The sequence below is a fragment of the Podarcis vaucheri genome, assembly GCF_965113315.1.
Source record: "Podarcis vaucheri genome assembly, chromosome: 6".
NCBI classification, from domain to species: Eukaryota; Metazoa; Chordata; class Lepidosauria; order Squamata; family Lacertidae; genus Podarcis; species Podarcis vaucheri.
In genome coordinates, this window is record NC_138764.1 from 76334157 (window position 1) to 76352992 (window position 18836).

General features: G+C 43.0%; 1 protein-coding gene and 1 long non-coding RNA gene across 2 annotated transcripts in view; one reads left to right on the forward strand and one right to left on the reverse strand.

Moving 5' to 3' along the window:
- The window catches only part of LOC309535523 (deoxynucleoside triphosphate triphosphohydrolase SAMHD1-like), a 29887-nt gene extending 20899 nt beyond the window's left edge, over positions 1-8988 (forward strand). Inside the window, exons 13-16 of the mRNA XM_082228652.1 lie at positions 265-360; positions 468-572; positions 860-991; positions 6661-8988. Of these exons, the coding sequence (XP_082084778.1) occupies positions 265-360; positions 468-572; positions 860-991; positions 6661-6825 (498 nt within the window). The 3' untranslated portion in view covers positions 6826-8988. The remainder of the gene's footprint in view (positions 1-264; positions 361-467; positions 573-859; positions 992-6660) is intronic.
- The window catches only part of LOC309535535, a 41682-nt gene continuing 29810 nt past the window's right edge, over positions 6965-18836 (reverse strand). Inside the window, exon 2 of the long non-coding RNA XR_014221273.1 lies at positions 6965-8234. This is a non-coding gene — a long non-coding RNA (uncharacterized lncRNA). The remainder of the gene's footprint in view (positions 8235-18836) is intronic.

Here is an 18836-nt window from a genome sequence, read left to right on the forward strand (position 1 = left end):
TGCAACCTTCTTTTCTTTTTCTCTAATGGATTACTAATTTTGCCTTAGTCTGCCTGAAGAGAAGCTGTGACAGCATTAAAAGTCATCACTACTGATGGTCATGGTATGGTGATATCAAATACCTTATTTGTCACATTGTACAGTGCGTGAGAGAGAAAATTATTTTGAAAATTAATCATGGGTCTGGTTCATCAGTTTCTGAGAGTATGATTCAAATACAGTGATTCAAATACACAAAAAAGTAAAAAGTTTTATGCCCTGCAGGAACGGTGTAGTAAAATAGCTGAAGAAATTGCCAAGTCCCAGCCCAGTACATTATCTCACAAGCCTGGATTAAAGCCTGAAGACTTTATTGTTGATGTAAGAATAATCTCTTTAAATGCTCATTTTAAATGATTTTGATTTCTTAACATATGTGCCTATAATGCACTTTAGTACATTTTTATTTTTGACTTGCCTCTGTGAAGGTTGTCAAGATGGATTATGGAATGAAAAAGAAGAACCCTGTCAATAACGTGGGTTTCTACTCAAAGTATAACCGCGATGAGGCAGACAAAATTTCTAAAGAACAAGTAAGTAAGGTTGGGGTGTGTGTGTTTCTGCCTGTTTTATTATGATAGCTTTTTAAAGAGTATCTGAATACATGTGAAAATGACTACAGAATTGCATGGCAATAGTAGCAACCGAGTTCTAATATCACCTGCTATGTAAGTGCCCACTGAATGCAAGTGGTTTTAAGGTGAAATTCCTGTGCAAACATTCTTGTAACTGAATGGTGCTGCTGAGAAATTTGTTGAAGCTTTTTCTGACAAGGTGATAAAATTAAGTGTTTGTGACTTCTTTTTCCTTCTGTCTTAAGGTTTCACAGCTCCTACCAGAAAAATTTGAAGAGCAGCGAATCAGGGTTTATTGTAAGGCAGCGGATGAAGAGACTATCGGTGATGCTAGAAAATATTTCGATCAGTGGTGTGAAAGTCTCACTAAACCAAAGGTAAGAAAGGTTTAACATTGAGAAGGTGCATCTCAATGTAGAATCATAGAATTGTAGAGTTGTAAGGGACCCTGAGTATCATCTAGTCCAATGCAGTAATATGCAGCTATTTCATACGGGGATTGAACCTGCAACTTTGGCGTTCTCAGCACCACACTCTAACCAACTGAGCTATGAAAGTCAGATCTACCTCATTCTCTGTATTCCTTTTGTTCATCACCTGCTCATTCTTCCATAGTCTCCTCTATCACCAACCCATTATTACTTCTGCACATTATGAACAGAAGGGACCTGAGAATTCTAAAAATCTCAGAAATCTCATTGGAGGACCATCTAGCCTGTTGTTATTGCAGAGTCCTGTGCACAATGGAATGATGAACAGTACGTGCCACATGCTTTATGTTGCTTTATTTTCAGTTCAAAGTTGAGAAATTACAAACATGCATCTTGCCTCTGCTGGAGCAGAGAAGCAACCATCCTTCTCCTCGGAAATAAATGAACACCGAGAGAAACAGTGAAAAACAGGAAACCAGTGTACGTCACATCCAGCTTCCCATTCCCGTGTGAAAACCCAACAGTGCTCTGACTGTGGAATGTAAACATTGTCTTGTGACAAGCACTTTGCTGCACAGTGAAGAGAGCAGAAACCAACATCCTCCCCCTTTCTGTGAACATCACTGGGCAGCGTGTTCGTACAATATCAGTACAAACCCAACTTCTGTACATAGGTACAGTGTTGATCCCTTGACACAATCTTGGACAATACATCAGCAGGAATTTCATTACCTGGCATATAGGACACCGTTACGAGTCCCTTCTGAATATATTCCCTAGCATGTTGCACCTTCAACTGCAAGTGCTTCGTGCTTTGCTTACAACCTTCCGAATTCAGCAAAGCCAAACATGCTTTGTTGTCCTGGTAAACCCGGATTGGACATTTGACAGGAATTTTCATGTCTTTGCACAATTGTAACAACCATTCACAATCCTTAAGTGAATAAGACAGTGCATTCAGTTCAGCTTCACAAGTACTTAAGCTAATTGTTGTTTGCTTCTTGCATGACCAATCAAATAGACCCTGATTGTACATGTAGCAAACACCAGACGTACTTTTCCTGTCTGTAGTGTCACTTCCAAAACTTGCATCTGCAAAAATCTCAAGACCACCAGACTTCTGATTGTTAAATCTTAGTCTGTAATGCATAGTGCCTTTCAAATAGCGTGCTATGCGTTTCAGAGCTTTCCAATCCTTAACAGTAGGATTGTTAACTTGTCTGCTTAGCAAATTACAGCTAACAGCAATGTCAGGTCTTGAACATCTGGCAATGAAGTTTAGCTTGCCTAGCACACTTCTGTACAGTGTAGTGTCAGAAAATGCTTCTTCAGTGTCTTCTACCTGATAACCTGTTGTCATCGGTGTGTCTACAGGGTTAGCATCCATCAGGTTTAGTTTGCTTAACACATCAGCAATTTTCCTTGACTGGTGTACTAGAATGTTACCACTTTGATCTTTCTCTATTTCCAGAGAAAGGTAGTTGTTTACCTCACCAAGATCTTTCATGTCAAAGTGCTCTTTCAGTTGAGCTAGGGCATTATTGTACATTGTGACATCTTTCCAAAAGAATAAAATATCATCAACATAAAACAAACAATACAGCTTCTTTTGCCCCTCCTCTTTGACAAACACACATGGATCAGCTTTCCCTTGCTGAAAACCTAGAGAAAACAATGCTTCAGTGAGTTTTGTGTGCCAACACCGTGCACTTTGTTTGAGACCATAAAGGGACTTCTTCAGAGCACAAACAAATCCCTGTTTTACCTGTACGCCATCAGGTGGAAGCATATAAAGTGATTCACCTAGAGATCCGTACAAAAACGCTGTATTCACATCGTGGTGACTAATGTGAAGATTCTCCTCTGCAGCTAGCTTGAGCATAAGCCTAATGCTCTCATACCTCACCGTGGGTGAGTAGGTCTCGTGATAGTCTTCACCTGGTACCTGTGCAAAACCTCTGGCTACCAATCTGGCTTTGTGTCTGACTATCTTGCCATTTTGGTCAGTCTTCGCTTTGAAGACCCATTTGCTTCCAAGCAGTTTCATTCCTGGAACTACTGGAACTAGCTCCCAAGTTTTGTTCCTTTCTAAGGAATCAAGCTCAGCCTTCATTGCGTTTAATCATGGCTCAGCTTCCTTAGAATCCAAATCCTGGATTTCTTGGAAACTTGAAGGTTCAAATACCTTCTTGGAGCTTTTAACAGCTGCTACTGCTGTCTTAGCAAATTCATCAGCAAATCTCTTTGGAGGTCTGCCTTTTGTGGCTCTTTGTGACCTGCGAATTAGCCTTTGGTCTTCAACACTCTCCTCTTCCTTCTTAGGAGAAAAGTGACCTATTGTGAACAATGGTTCTTCCAATTCCTGATCAGAGCTTTCAGAGGGTCGCATAGAGGCTTTCGCACTCTTGAAATCCTCTGAATCACCCGATTCAGTTTCAGACTCAGAATCAGAACCTTCATCAGTGGGTGTGGGTTGTTGTTGCTTATCCTCAGTCTCATCACTGTCATCAGGATAACATTGGAAAATTCCCACATTCTCCCCCCACTTGGCATTGTACTCAACACTTCTTGTGAGCTTAATTGTCTTAGAGTCAGTCATCATTATTCTGTAAGAACCTTTCTGATAACCTAGAAATATACCATGCAATCCACGTTTGCCTAATTTGGAGCTTTGTGGTGAGTGAATCCACATATCAGAACCAAAAATTTTCATGTGTTTGATGTATGGTTTCTTGCCAAACATCTTCTCATACGGGGTACAACCAATCGCTGAAGATAACCTGCGATTGTAACTGTAAACAAAACATGAGAGAGATTCGGCCCAATAACTCTCTGGAAGATTAGCATCATGCAGCAAGGTTTTTAACCCTTGAAGCAATGTTTGATTTGCCCTTTCGCAAAGTCCATTCTGCCATGGCGAGCGAGGACTGGACAAATCGTGTTGAATTCCTTTCTCAGTCAGAAAAGCTTCAAACTGCTGAGAAGTGAATTCTCCCCCGCGATCTGTGAAAAGAATTTTTATCTTCTTACCATGCACATTATCCAACCAAGCACAGAATTCCTTGAACCTTGGAAAAGCCTCTGATTTCTGCTTGAGATTGTACACGTAAATATACCTGGAAAATGCATCAATGAGAACCATGAAGAACCTATTTTCACCCAAAGAGGGCGATAGTGGACCAACTAAATCAGCATGAACAACCTGGTATGGTTCTGTAGCTTGCCTACTAGACACCTTACCTTTCGCAGCCATTTTCACCTTGTTTGCTGCACATGCCTTGCACTTCATGTGGTACCTGCAGGGTTTAATAGTCATACCTTCAACCAAGGTAGGCATTTTAGATACTGCCTCAAAATGCAAATGACCAAATTTCCTGTGAAAATCATGAATACATCCTGCATGCAAACTTTTGTTAGAACCTGCAATGCAACAAGTATCATTCTGCACAACATCATCATAATACAAAACAAACAAACGATCAACACATTCAGCATGCAATACATAATCGTCTTTCTTTGTGATGGTGCATTTCTTGTTCTTGAAGGAAACGTCAATGTTCCGTTCATTCAGCTGCATCACACTTAGAAGATTGTGTGTGGCATCTGGAACGTAAAGTACATCCTGTATCGATAAGTCCAAACTGTGAAGAACAACAGTTCCGTAGCCTTGACTGGGAATCGTGTGGTCATCCGCCTGGTGAATCGCACCTTCTTGCGGTGTAAAAGACACGAACAGTCTCTTATCGTTGCACATGTGGTGGGTAGCTGCTGAATCAACAACGAAGAAAGATCTAGACGTCTTCTGGACCTTTGCAACCTTTGGAGTGAAGCGTGAGACCATCGCCTTGTGCTGCGTTGTCCTGGACACCGGACCTTTGCCTTTGCTTTGGCCTTTTCCACGCGATGAACTTTCGCTGCGCTGCTCTGTCTTGGCCCTGGGATATTTGCATTCCCTCTTCATATGGCCTAGACGTCCACACAAGTAGCATTTCACTGCCTTCAAAGCTTTGGCGCCCTCTGGTGGTTCCACTGCACTCTGGGATGACGTCTGTGAAGACTCCCCCTTACCCATGCAGCTAGCACCCCGGCGATCTGCTTCATTCTGGATCACGGCAGTAACATAGGCTACTGTGAGCTGAGCAGTTGGTTGAACAGCAGTCTGAGTGGCAACGGACTCCCAACTTGGACCCAAAGAATGTAGTATCATAAAGGAATACACAGCCTCTGGAAAGGTCAGTCCTCTCTGTTGCAGCTCATGTCTCAGATTCTGCATCTCCATCAGATGTTTACGCACATCTCCACCTTCAGCAAGAGTCATGCCATGCAGCTTGGCATAGTAGTACATTGAGGAACCAGCTTCTGTCCTCAAGTGAGCCTCTCTTAAAGAGTCCCAAATTTCTCTGGCTGTGGTCTTTCCACGCAACAGACAGAGCTCTTCTGGGGATACTATCAACGTAAGCGTTCCCCTTGCTTTGGAATCCTTAGCTGTCCATTGAGCTGTAATTGGAGCTGGGGGGTTGTCTGTAATAACATTGAACAGACCTTCTTTCCGCAGAATTGCCTCTGCATACTGCACCCACTCCGTGTAATTTTTCTTATTGAGCTTAGGAATCCCAAAAGCATCAGCCAGCTTTGCTTCAGCCATCACTGCTGCTTTAAACAAGCTGCGTCACAGTATAGCAACTTCTTCCAAAAGCACTTTTAAAAAGTACTTTCGTTTTCACAGCCATCCAAGCCTGTTAGCTTGTGCCTTAAAGCCCTTGCCTGTTTCGCGGCAAAAACGGCTTTAAAAGTTCAAAGTCCAGCCATAAAACCATAAACTAGAAACTGGCAGGCTGCTCGGAGCATGAGCACATACCTTCATCAATCAATCTTGACGCGCAGAGCAGATAACGCGATCCGTTCCTCTGTACCTCTGCCGGCATTCCGACTCAGCTTGATTTACGTCTTTCTGGGCCCATAACCAAAATGTTGTTATTGCAGAGTCCTGTGCACAATGGAATGATGAACAGTACGTGCCACATGCTTTATGTTGCTTTATTTTCAGTTCAAAGTTGAGAAATTACAAACATGCATCTTGCCTCTGCTGGAGCAGAGAAGCAACCATCCTTCTCCTCGGAAATAAATGAACACCAAGAGAAACAGTGAAAAACAGGAAACCAGTGTACGTCACATCCAGCTTCCCATTCCCGTGTGAAAACCCAACAGTGCTCTGACTGTGGAATGTAAACATTGTCTTGTGACAAGCACTTTGCTGCACAGTGAAGAGAGCAGAAACCAACATAGCCTTTATGGTTTACTTTCTAAAACAACTGTAATACTACCACTAACTAGAAGTTTTGTGTCTGTTATGTTTATTAATTTCCTTGCAAATGATGAGTACATAAAATTAGTTGAGAGGGGACTACCACAAATAAATGGGGTACAGCATGAATCACCCATTACCTTTTCCTGAGTGGGAAAGGGCAGTGCAATAATGTTTTTCTTGTAATATGATGTGTAAAAAGGCTCCAGTGAGTGTCTTGCTCCACTTACCAAGAAGATGACAGAATGTATTGACTGTTAATTTCCAGTGAACAACTTAACTTCTTTTCTTCATTTTGATGCTTTGATAGGATGGTGATATTGTTGCCCCTGAACTTACACCAACGAAAGCAGACTGCAATGTAGACGGAGAAGACGAAAAGCATGATTCAAAGGCCAGAAGGAAACTTGAATATGGTGTTAATAAAAAATGTAAACGTAGAAAGAAAAGCAGTAGTGAAAAATGTCAGTCTTAACTCAAATGAGTTAAAATTCCATTTGTTGTAGATTTCAAATGGACATTTTGATGACCGGCAATGTTCTTATTTTGTTAATCTAAATGTGTGCCGGTGAAGAAAGGTCTACTTATAAAAACAGGTTGTAATAATAATAATACTACAGTGGTGCCTCGCAAGATGAAAAGAATCCGTTCCGCGATTCTCTTCGTCTAGCGGTTTTTTCGTCTTGCGAAGCAAGCCCATTGACAGCTTAGCGGATTAGCGCTACAGCTGTCTAGCGGCTTTTCGCGATCAGCTGTTAAGCGGGTTATCAGCGGAACAGCTGATAGGTGGCTTAGCGGCTTAGGAAAAGGGGGGAAAGCGGAAAAAACCCGCGGGGACGCGCAAGATTTTTTTGTCTTGCGAAGCAACCCCATAGGGAAATTCGTTTTGCGAAGCGCCTCCGCGACGGAAAACCCTTTCGTCTAGCGGGTTTTCCGTCTTGTGAGGCGTTTGTCTTGCGGGGCACCACTGTACTAATAAATAAATATTATTATTCATACCCCGCCCATCTGGCTGGGTTTCCCCAGCCACTCTGGGCAGCTTCCAACAAAGTATTAAAATACAATAGGTTGTATCCAATGTAAGTCCTACTAAGAGTAGAACCGCTCAAATTAATGGACATGGCTAATATAGCTCCATTAATTTCAGTGAGTTTGCTCTGAGTACAACTTAGTTGGTTAAAATTCAAAAGCTTTTAGGAAAAAACATAAAAGAAGGGACAAGCCTATGCCATCTGCCTATCTTCTGTTTATGATAAAAGTGCTTATCCTACTGTTCTTTTTAGCTGCCATTCCCTCAAATCATGATAGTCAGTATATGTTCATTTAGAGCTAAACATGCCTTGGCACAATCAAGGATATACTATTTTATAAAGTTACCTTTTTAACTTCAATGCTTACCTTTTATATAACCCAACAAAATACTCACAGTACCAAAACAACCAATTATTGAATGTATCCTAGCCATTAAGCACTAGGTAGAGAGGAAATGAGCTGGTTTGTATAGAGAGGCAAATAGCTGTTAAGAATCAGAAGCAAATTTCAGACTAGGGAGTTTTGCCTGTTATGTTTCAAACCGACTTGAATGTATTTTTAATCACTCATATTTTCACAGATTTTTTTGTCTTTGTATGGAATAGTATATATTGTTCCTTAAAAACTTTTTTTTGGGAGAAACACAGTTTTATGATGTGGCACTTTATGCTGACAGAAAATGGGTTTGTGTGTGAGAAGTGTGCTGTTAAATGTGAGAACAGAGAGTTTCTGAACCTTCATTTAACAAACCTAAGGCTCAGAAGAAATGTATACACCATTTAAGAACGATGGATTGGGATAGAGAGATGTCCTTCTGCAAACAGAATGGCTCCTCATCACAGAAGGGACTATCTACTGTAGGAAGCTGGAAAGCCACTTACACCATCAACCCCCCCCCCCCGGTGTCTCTTTCTGTACTGAGCAGATTTACATGGCCATTGCAGGGAGGAGTTGAATCCCACTCCCTTCACCAGCAGGATAGTTCTGCTCAAAGGAATCTTGGATCCATGCCAGTGTTTAAAATGAAGCTGTGTCTTAAAACTTAGGGCTGAAAAATTAAACATTTAGGGCATTGTCAGGTGCTCGGTTGAATTTACTCCCAGCACATGGCACCTGAATCTAGAATTATTTCACCAGAATACACTTTCACCCAACACACTTTCACACGAGCAGAGAGCTGTTCAGAAATATCCAACATTTCTAGTGCTGCAGTCAAGAGTACGGGTAGCTAACCTGTGACCTTCCAGATATCAGTGAACTGCAGCTGCTATAATCCCTGACTGTTTGCCATGTCTGGTGCTGATGTGAATTGGGAGTCCCAAAAACATCTAGACTAGATTATGCAAGAAGAGACCTCAAACTCAGTGGCTCAATTGTTTGAGCTCCGTAAGATTGGATTAAAAGGGAGCTGCTTGCATCCTGAGCCTTCGTTTTGACATTAAATTGCTTCATAAAAACGGGTTAAGGTAACATACATAGAGCTATTTTCTCCAAAAATATATTCAATTGTCTGACTGGTTAGAATTATAATTATATATTTTGTGTGCCTGTATATTAATCTTTTTTCCTGTGCATATCAGCTGAGTAATAAAACCCCTGATCTTTATTGAATTGTTGCAACAGGGTGCCCCCTTAACATGCAGGAGGAGGAGGAGGAGGAGGACCCAGAACCCAGGTGTGCCCGCCCTTATATAGACATTTTAAATTGCCTGCCCTGGAGTCCAAGACCACCCCCAGAAACATCATACATACATCACAGAAGGGGTGTAGCTCAACACCCCACCCCACCCCAGGCACATCATACCTACATCACAGAAAGGGGTGGTCTACAACAGAAATCTGAGTATGTTTACCAGAAATCTGAGTGCGTACTTAGTTCCTGAGCCAGGTCACAGGCTCACCCTATTCATACACAGATATACCCTTAAGACAGGATTTGTGAAGGAAAAGACAATGGGTAGGCTTTTCCATTTTCCTTTGCAGAGAAAACATTTGGTCAGTTTGGGAGCCAAAATGGCTTAATGGCTGTTTTCCTGTGCTGCTTCAGACATTTGGTTTATTTATTTATGTACGTGTTTGCTTTGTACATTTTTGTGTGTGTATGTATCTTTATTTTTATTTTATTTTTTCAACCCCCCTCCTTTGGGGCTATAATTTTTTCTTTAAAAAATTCTTTGCCCCACAAAATGTTAACGTAGTATGTTGGAAATGGATGCCTTTGTGTAAATCTGAAAAGTCTTGCATGTCAGGCCCCTTAAGGCTATTTGCAACTGTAGCAGTGCACATAGCTGAACATAGGATATCACATAAAAATAACACATGTTGCATTTTGTTACTAAATTACTTGTGGCATTCTAGCACTTTGGGAGAAACATTTTCTCCATAGTGGTCTATGCTTTACATTTAGCAGGAAGGTCCACCAATGACTGAAAAATGCAGTTTGTTTTGTTTCTGCTTTTTTGTGTGTTCCCAAGTGTCAAAGTTAGTTCTCTGGACTCACACCTCCAACATACCCACAGCAACACCTCCTGGTGAATCCCCTTAGAGCTTTCATCTTGACCATGTCGCCTTGTCCCTGGCATAGGTTTGGACATTTAATGAGAGAGATGTCTTTGCCTTTCTATGGGATTGCATTTTTATTATTATTGGCATTTGTCTTGCACTCTAGGAAAGTTGCTCAGTTGTTCTAAGGGGACCAGAGAAAGTTCAGTGCACCTGGGATACATGCCCAATCAGAACTGAGCCCAATTAGAATTTATTTAGTGTCATGGTTAACACATTCTAAACCAATGTTAAAACAAAACCATACTTAAAAAAGGGCACTTGTCCAAATTAGTCAGTTTAACTCTATAAGGGATCATTCCAGCGAAATCAAGGCATATATACCTTCATGTATCTGGCGTTTTCATGGACCCTAAAGCTTCTCCTTGGTAAAACGAGTTAAAAAACATTTTAAAATGGGTAGGGAAGGTTGGTAGAGTGCCAGGTGGAACAAGGAAATGTGATCATAAATTGATCTTATCTAAATATTGGACTATGCAATAGCCTGATCTATTACAAAACATAAAATGCATGAGAATCCTCCATTGGGGTGTAAGCAATAAGACACTATACATTAAACATAAAAACAATTACACACAAAAACTGGGGCCCCCCTTTGTGGAAATAACACACTATCAAATATATTTCAATATTCCTACATAATAACACATAATACACAACAAACCCATTAAATATCAGTCACATATCTTGAGGCAATCATGATCTTTTACATATCTTTTCAGTCCTGGAGCACAGTCTTGAGGTTTAAAAGTGAGAGAATATCCTTGCAGTTCAACTTTCCCCCCTTTGTCAAAGTGGGAGTGCTCTGATATTTACCTGTGGAAAGAATTTGGCATGTTAGATTTGGAACTTGGCAACCTCTTGACTTTTGAGGGTTCACTACTTAATCCTTTTGTTTTCCTTAAAGTAGACCCTGGAGCAAAGGTCACATAAGGGTGATTTCCCTCTGGTTCTAAGTTGTTCATAAAGAAATTTGAATAAATGTCTCCCTGCAATCTGCTCTCTCTCCAAACCTCCTTTTTTCTTTCCCCCCTCTCTCCCCCTCCTCTCTTTTAAGTTGGCATAGCCTCTGTGCATGTGCAGAGTTCATGTTTCAGCAAATCTTTTATACCATTAAAAATGTTGCATCTTTTGGCCAAATTCCCATTTGAATAAAGGAAGGGAAGGGTAAGGAGTATATTTTAAAATAGGGTTAGATTTAAAACGAGAAGAGAAACTCAGCAATTCAAGTTTTCACCAACACCAGCAATAGAAGTTGGTCAAACTAAATTTCTGTTAACTCAGTTCTAAGGGATCATGCTTCCTTCACCAAATAAGTATACCTGCACACCAGGCAAAGGGAATTTGGGAGCACCGCCTCCTTTATGTACAGGAAATTGGGGTGCAGGTCTCTATTAAAAAATGTGGGCTAACATTATTTTGTGTGCTCCCCCTCTGGTCATTCGCGGAACAATCACCCGCTCCCTTATGTATGGGTAAAAATGGCCAGAGAGTCAGTATTCATAAGATCTTTAACATTCTCAGTCATTTCAGCCCTACCATTTGCAGACAAAATTTTCTGCCCTTTATTTACAGTGATGGTCAAGGCTCATTCTGCTTGATTATGAATTTGTATGTGCTTAAACTTTGAATAGACTTTGAAGTCTGATTTTTAAATAATAGACAAAATGGTAAAAACTGTTAGATAATAAATGCTTGTTATCACCAGTTCTGCTTCAAAAACATCACGGCTTTCACCTCTCACCCTTTAAAACTCTTTATTCTAAACTCTAAAAACCAATCTTTCCATCTTGCTGTACCAAAAAGCAAAGCTGGGCTGAACTTCAACCCATCACCATACACCAGAACTTAAAAATTACCCTCCAATGTTTGCAGACACATCGCCTTCCACATAGTCATAAAATTGGGAGAGTTGGAAGGAACCCTGGCGTCACCTAGTCCAATCTTCTAAAATACAGGGTTCATAGCAAGATTTGTACTACCAGAGAGACACACACATACTTATGTACACAGACACAACTGGGGAAGGAAACACAAGCTATGCTCCTATCATGCAAGCACACACGTGTATACTAAGGAAGAGGAAAATAAAAGTACCCAACTTTATCCAGAACCCTTTTAGCAGATCTTAAGATAGTTTGAGTGAGAGTTTACTTCCTTAGACTAAAGAGTGAAAGTTCCTAGAGAAATGATCTTTAAAGAAAGATACAAGTGAACAGTTTTCCTAAGATTAGATAGGGAGAGAATCTTTTATAAGGAATAGGGTCAATTCAAGAGTTGATATAACCACTCACAAATATTAAAACAGCCATCGATTTGATCTTAAAAGGAATACAAGAGTGAACAATTTTTTTTCCGGAACTTGCATAGGAATAGTAAGCCTATTTTAAGAATTTAATAACCACACATAGGAAACTGAGATGCAGGGTACCTTTAGCAAACATTGCCCCCCCCCTTGCTGGATCACACTAAAGGCTCATTGGTCCAGCATCCTGTTCCCATAATGGCCACCAAATGGCTATGGCATGCCCAGAGCCAGGACCTGGTAGTAACAGCCCTCTGCCCACTTATGATTCCTAGCAACTGGTATTGAGGCATGCTGCCTCGAACAGTGGATATAAGAAAGGAGCCATCATGGCTAGTAGCCAATGATAGTCTTACCTGCTATGAATCGGTTTAATCTTTCAAAGCCATCCAAGTTGGTAGCCATTACTCTCTCTTGTGAGAGTGAATAATTGTAACACTGTATTGTACTGTGGAAAGCCAAATGGTGAAACCCATACGTCCTGGAAGGCCTGTAAACCCCATCTTGGCAGTCAAGATAACTCTAAGAGTAACTGGTACATGCTGCAAAAGTGATCTCACATGTTTATCTGTTTGCTTTGAGAATTTTGCTACTGGCCTAGGGAGTTGAGAGCTGGGAACTTTCCATGCAACCTGGGTGCCTACCACCTATCCCCTCATCTAACAGATGGATGATTAGGAGTTGGGAACAGGCAGGCGTGAATAATTAGGACTGTTGCTGCTCGATTACGTAATATGTTTCTGTATAAGTAACACACAAAAGGTTTGCCCAAGCACAGACCTTCATGACATGCTTGCTATTTTAGAGTCCATCCTGAGTCATAACAACAAAGAACTCTGCACTGTATCCTTTGGAGCCTCAGTAAACCACTTGCCCAGGTCCTCATATCACCAGCATATTTAGCTCTAGGTAATGCACGAAGGGGTTAATACCATAGAGTAAGCTGTTCTGCCAGACTTAACTAGGTCACACACCCCTAAACTTGGGAGAAGGGATTACTGAAGGCCTTTGTTCACTTTCTTCCACCATGTGAATCCAACCAGAAAAATGTATAGGCTGATCACTGCGAGCCCAGATCACGTGCTTTTTGCAAGTTATCTTTATATTTCTATACAAATAGTTTCAAAAATTGGTAAATATTTCTAAATTAAGTTAAACTGTTTGTGTTTTCTTGCTGCTATATGGAAAAGCACATGAATCTGACCTTTGAAGAGTCTGTAAGCAAACCATTTTTAACTTACCGAACACGTCTTTTTTTTTAAATGCTGTGGGAAGAAAGGAGAAGTACGGAAAGAAACTTTACTGCATATTTTGCTATATTAAATCTCTGTTGGGGCTCTCTCACCAAGACGGTATTTGCCCTGAACCTGGATTTAGGCATCTAGGGAATTGTCCTTTTACTCTTTTAAACCAATTGCAAGCATTAAAAACAACATATTTCCCACTCTTATTTGCCTTTTTGTAAACTGTTCTCTAATCCTCGGGAGCAGATTTTGAGGACGTGGCTTGGCTTCTGAAAAATAGGGGGTCCTCAGCAATTAGCTAATTTGGAACCACTGCCCTAAGGCTTATCTAAAGTAGTACTCTGGATCCTAGCCACAGAATACAATGCAACGTCTGACAAAACACTTCCAAGAAACTGAAAGCTTAGGAGAAACGAAACTCAAAGGAAAGAGGAAACGAATGCCAGATTTTTATGAGGATTCTAAATTTTGTTCAAATTCACAGACTGCTTAAGAAAAGTGTTCAAAAACCAGAGCAGTTACTTCTGGCTTTTTGTAAAAGTAGTACTCTGGATCCTAGCCACAGAAGAAGAGAAGAGTTTGGATTTGATATCCCGCTTTATCACTACCTGAAGGAGTCTCAAAGCGGCTAACATTATCCTTTCCCTTCCTCCCCCACAACAAACACTCTGTGACGTGAGTGGGGCTGAGAGACTTCAAAGAAGTCACCCAGCAGCTGCATGTGGAAGAGCGGAGACATGAACCCGGTACACCAGATGACGAGCTACTGCTCTTAACCACTCACCACACTGGCTCTGCAAAGTCTGACAAAACACTTCCAAGAAACTGAAAACTTTCACTTTCTGCCTAGGAGAAACGAAACTCAAAGCAGTAGCAAAGGAAAGAGGAAATGAATGCCAGATTTTTATGAGGATTATAAATTTTGTTCAAATTCACAGACTGCTTAAGAAAAGTGTTCAAAAACCAAAGCAGTTACTTCTGGGTTTTTGGTGTTTGAAAACGGAAATGTTCGACTTCCGAAAAGTTCGAAAACTGAGGTACCACTGTATAAACAATATATGCACACTTGCTTGGGAGCAGACAAGCCAACTCCTTGCTATGATGTCTGTCCCAGGGCTGGCAAAGGTTGCTGACAGGCTGTAACTCTATACCTTTTTTAAAAAAGAACCAGAACTGATCACTCTGGTGTTTTTGGCCACCTTCTTTGGTATCCCTGCACCCAACAACTTCCCAGAGCCCTCCTCTGGGCCTGTGGTTTGGAACAATTCATGAATGTATTTACAGTGGTGCCTCGCAAGACGAAATTAATTCGTTCCGCGAGTTTTGTCGTCTTGCGATTTTTTTCGTCTTGCGAAGCACGGTGTCGGGAAAGTTTTGGAAAAGCTTCAAAAATCACAAAGTCTTTAAAAACCTCAAAAAAGACTACCACACCGCGTTCTATGAGTTGCTCCTCGAAGTCAAGTTGCAACTGTATTAACGGTGTTAAGAAAAAGTAAACAAACTTGCAACACGTTTCTGTCTTGCAAAGCAAGCCCATAGGGAAAATCGTCTTGCGAAGCAGCTCAAAAAACAAAAAACCCTTTCGTCTTGCGAGTTTTTTGTCTTGCGAGGCATTCGTCTTGCGAGGTACCACTGTACAGTGGTACCTCAGGTTAAGTACTTAATTCGTTCCGGAGGTCCGTACTTAACCTGAAACTGTTCTTAACCTGAAGCACCACTTTAGCTAATGGGGCCTCCCGCTGCCGCCGCGCCGCCGGAGCACGATTTCTGTTCTCATCCTGAAGCAAAGTTCTTAACCTGAGGTACTATTTCTGGGTTAGCTGAGTCTGTAACTTGAAGCGTATGTACCACTGTATTTATTTGAAATAAAAAATATGCACAGCCTTTCAGGGTAAAGCTCCACTCACCCCCAAGGGAGAAATTGGCTTTATGTTCTGTTACATGCCACTCCAATCTCCAAGAGCTGTACAAGATTCCAGGGGTTGCAGGCGCGTTTTACCCCAGGCTTATGTTTCCTCTTGGACAATGAGGCACAGCAGTGACTGTGGTGTCTTTATGAACCTGAACTTGGATAAAGGAAAATCCCACCATCACACCCCAAGAGGGTCCTTTGCTTTTCTCATAGGAGCAGCAGGCTTGGGTCTGCAAAAGAAATAAGCCATGTTTTGTGTCTTTGTTACTGCTTGTCCCAACATGGTGCTCTGCCCCGCTGCCCATCACTGCTAATAATTTATAATAATGATTTATTATTTGTACCCCGCCCATCTGGCTGGGTTTCCCCAGCCACTCTGGGCGGCTTCCATAAAAACCAAAGATACAGTAAAATATCACAGATTAAAAACTTCCCTGAACAGGGCTGCCTTAAGATGTCTTCTGAATGTCAGGTAGTTATTTATCGCTTTGACATCTGATGGGAGGGAGTTCCACAGGGCGGGCGCCACTACCGAGAAGGCCCTCTGTCTGGTTCCCTGTAGCTTTGCTTCTCGCAATGAGGGAACCGCCAGAAGGCCCTCGGCACTGGACCTCAGCGTCCGGGCTGAACGATGGGGGTGGAGACGCTCCTTCCGGTATACTGGGCCGAGGCCGTTTAGGGCTTTAAAGGTCAACACCAGCACTTTGAATTGTGCTCGGAAATGTACTGGGAACCAATGTAGGTCTTTCAAGACCGGTGTTATGTGGTCTCGGCGGCCGCCCCCAGTCACCAGTCTAGCTGCCGCATTCTGGTTAGTTACTCCCAGGCTGCGCACCTGGTCCTTCAGGGGCACAGTTACCCTATTCAGGACCAGGGAGTCCTCCACACGAGCCCGCCCCCTGTCTCCCAGAAACAGTACTTCTGTCTTGTCAGGATTCAACTTCAATCCATTAGCCGCCATCCATCCTCCAACCGCCTCCAGGCACTCACACAGGACCTTCACTGCCTTCACTGGTTCTGATTTAAAAGAGAGGTAGAGCTGGGTATCATCTGCATATTGATGGACACCCAGATGATCTCTCCCAGCGGCTTCATATAGATGTTAAAAAGCATGGGGGAGAGGACAGAACCCTGAGGCACCCCACAAGTGAGGGCCCAGGGGTCTGAACACTCATCCCCCCCACCACTTTCTGAACACGGCCCAGGAGGAAGGAGTGAAACCACTGTATAACAGTGCCCCCAGCTCCCAGCCCCTCTAGACGGTCCAGAAGGATGTTATGGTCAATGGTGTCAAAGGCCGCTGAGAGATCCAGCAGAACTAGGAAACAGCTCTCACCTTTGTCCCTAGCCCGCCGGAGATCATCAACCAGCGCGACCAAGGCAGTTTCAGTCCCATGGTGAGGCCTGAATCCCGATTGGAAGGGATCCAAATGGTCCGCATCCTCCAGGCGTGCCTGGAGTTGTTCAGCAACCACGCGCTCAATCACCTTGCCCAAGAATGGAAGATTTGAGACTGGGCGATAGTTGGCCATACTGGCCGGGTCTAAAGATGGTTTTTTAAGAAGCGGTTTAACGACCGCCTCTTTCAGCGAATCTGGGAATGTTCCCTCACAGAGGGAAGCATTCACCACCCCGCAGAGCCCATCGCCCAGCCCTTCCCGGCTTGCTTTTATTAGCCAGGATGGGCAAGGATCAAGGAGACAGGTGGTTGGTTTCACGCATCCAAGCAGCCTGTCCACATCCTCGGGGGTAACGGATTGAAACTGATTCCATGCAACTTGACCAGACAGGGCTCCAGCACTCTCCCGCCCCAGCCCTGCTCCCATGGTGGTGTCTAGCTCCTTCCGAATATGAGTGATTTTATCTGCAAAAAACTTTGCAAAATCGTTGCAGGAGATCTTGGGGTCTTTACAAGGCCCCGGTGGTAAAGGTGGTTCTGTTAAATTGCGAACCACCTGGAAGAGTCTCCTGCTACTATTTTCTGCAGATGCAATAGAGGCGGTGAAGAAAGACTTCTTCGCCGTCGCTATCGCCACTTGGTAGGCTCGACGTTGAGCTCTAACCTGTGTCCGGACAGATTCGGAGTGAGTTTTCTGCCACCGACGCTCTAGCCGTCTCATCGATTGTTTCATCGCCCTCAGCTCCGAAGAAAACCACGGGGCTGTCCGGGATCCATGCAATCGGAGAGGGCGCTTTGGAGCCAGACAGTCGATAGCCCTGGTTAACTCCGCATTCCAGCGGGCCACCAGGGAATCAGCTGAAAGGCCATCCACATGGGATAAAGCATCCCCTACCACTCTCTGGAAACCATTTGGATCCATTAAGTGGCGGGGGCGGACCATCCGAATTGGTGACACCTCCCTGCAGAGGGGAAGGGTCACGGAGAAGTCCAGTTGTACCAGGAAGTGATCTGACCATGGCACTTCTTTTGTTTCACTTTTACTTAGTGTCAGATCACCCACGTCACTAGAGGTGAACACCAGGTCTAAGGCATGTCCATGACTATGAGTTGGGCCAGACTTATTCAGGGACAGCCCCATGGAGGCCATGCTTTCCACGAAGTCCCGAGCAGCCCCTTGTAAGGTCGTGTCGGCATGGATGTTAAAATCCCCTAGGACAACCAAACTAGGTGTCTCCAGGAGAAAATCCGCCACGACCTGAAGCAGCTCGGACAGGGAATCCTTGGTGCAGCGGGGAGGTCGGTACATCAAAAGGAATCCTGTACTGCTCCTATTGCCCAACTTCCAAAACATGCACTCAGAGAACTGGATCTTCCCAGTAGGACGCCTGGTGCAAGCTAGTGACTTCCTACCCCAGTGGAGAGGGATCTCTGTTTCCCCTCCAGCCTACCCATCCTGAAATCCCCCCCCCCCAGTCTACCCATCCTGAAATCCTAAACCCCTTTGGTTTCTGCCCACAGCTAGATGAGGGGTTGCACCCCTCCTTGTCTGGTACATCTTCACTCTCTTGATGGCTTCCTTGATGGGTCAATGTCTGGCCATCATCAGCTATTGTTCTTCCAATGGCCCCCATCCAGCTAGCTCTGCTGAGCTGGCCTGGCTCCTAAACCAAATCTAGCAGGTTTTTTGTGTGTTTGGCACAGTTTAATCAAACCTTGATTGTTTCTAATTTTTACTAATTCCAGGATTTATGGGTGACTTGCACCCACAGACACTGGCCCCAAAAACATATAGCAGTACATTTGATTCTGAATTATTTACCGTACATTTCAATCTACTTGCAGTGTCTCTTGTCAAGGCTCCTGAATGAATATATTACTTTGACCCATCCATCTGTATGGCCATACCAGTCAATCCACCCAAGTTGTTCCCAAACTTTAAACCTACCCCCACCCTGGCTCCACCTCTTGCCTCAGATCCATTGCCTCAGTCTACTTTGTATTTATGTTCGAAATATTTTGGAATTTCAGC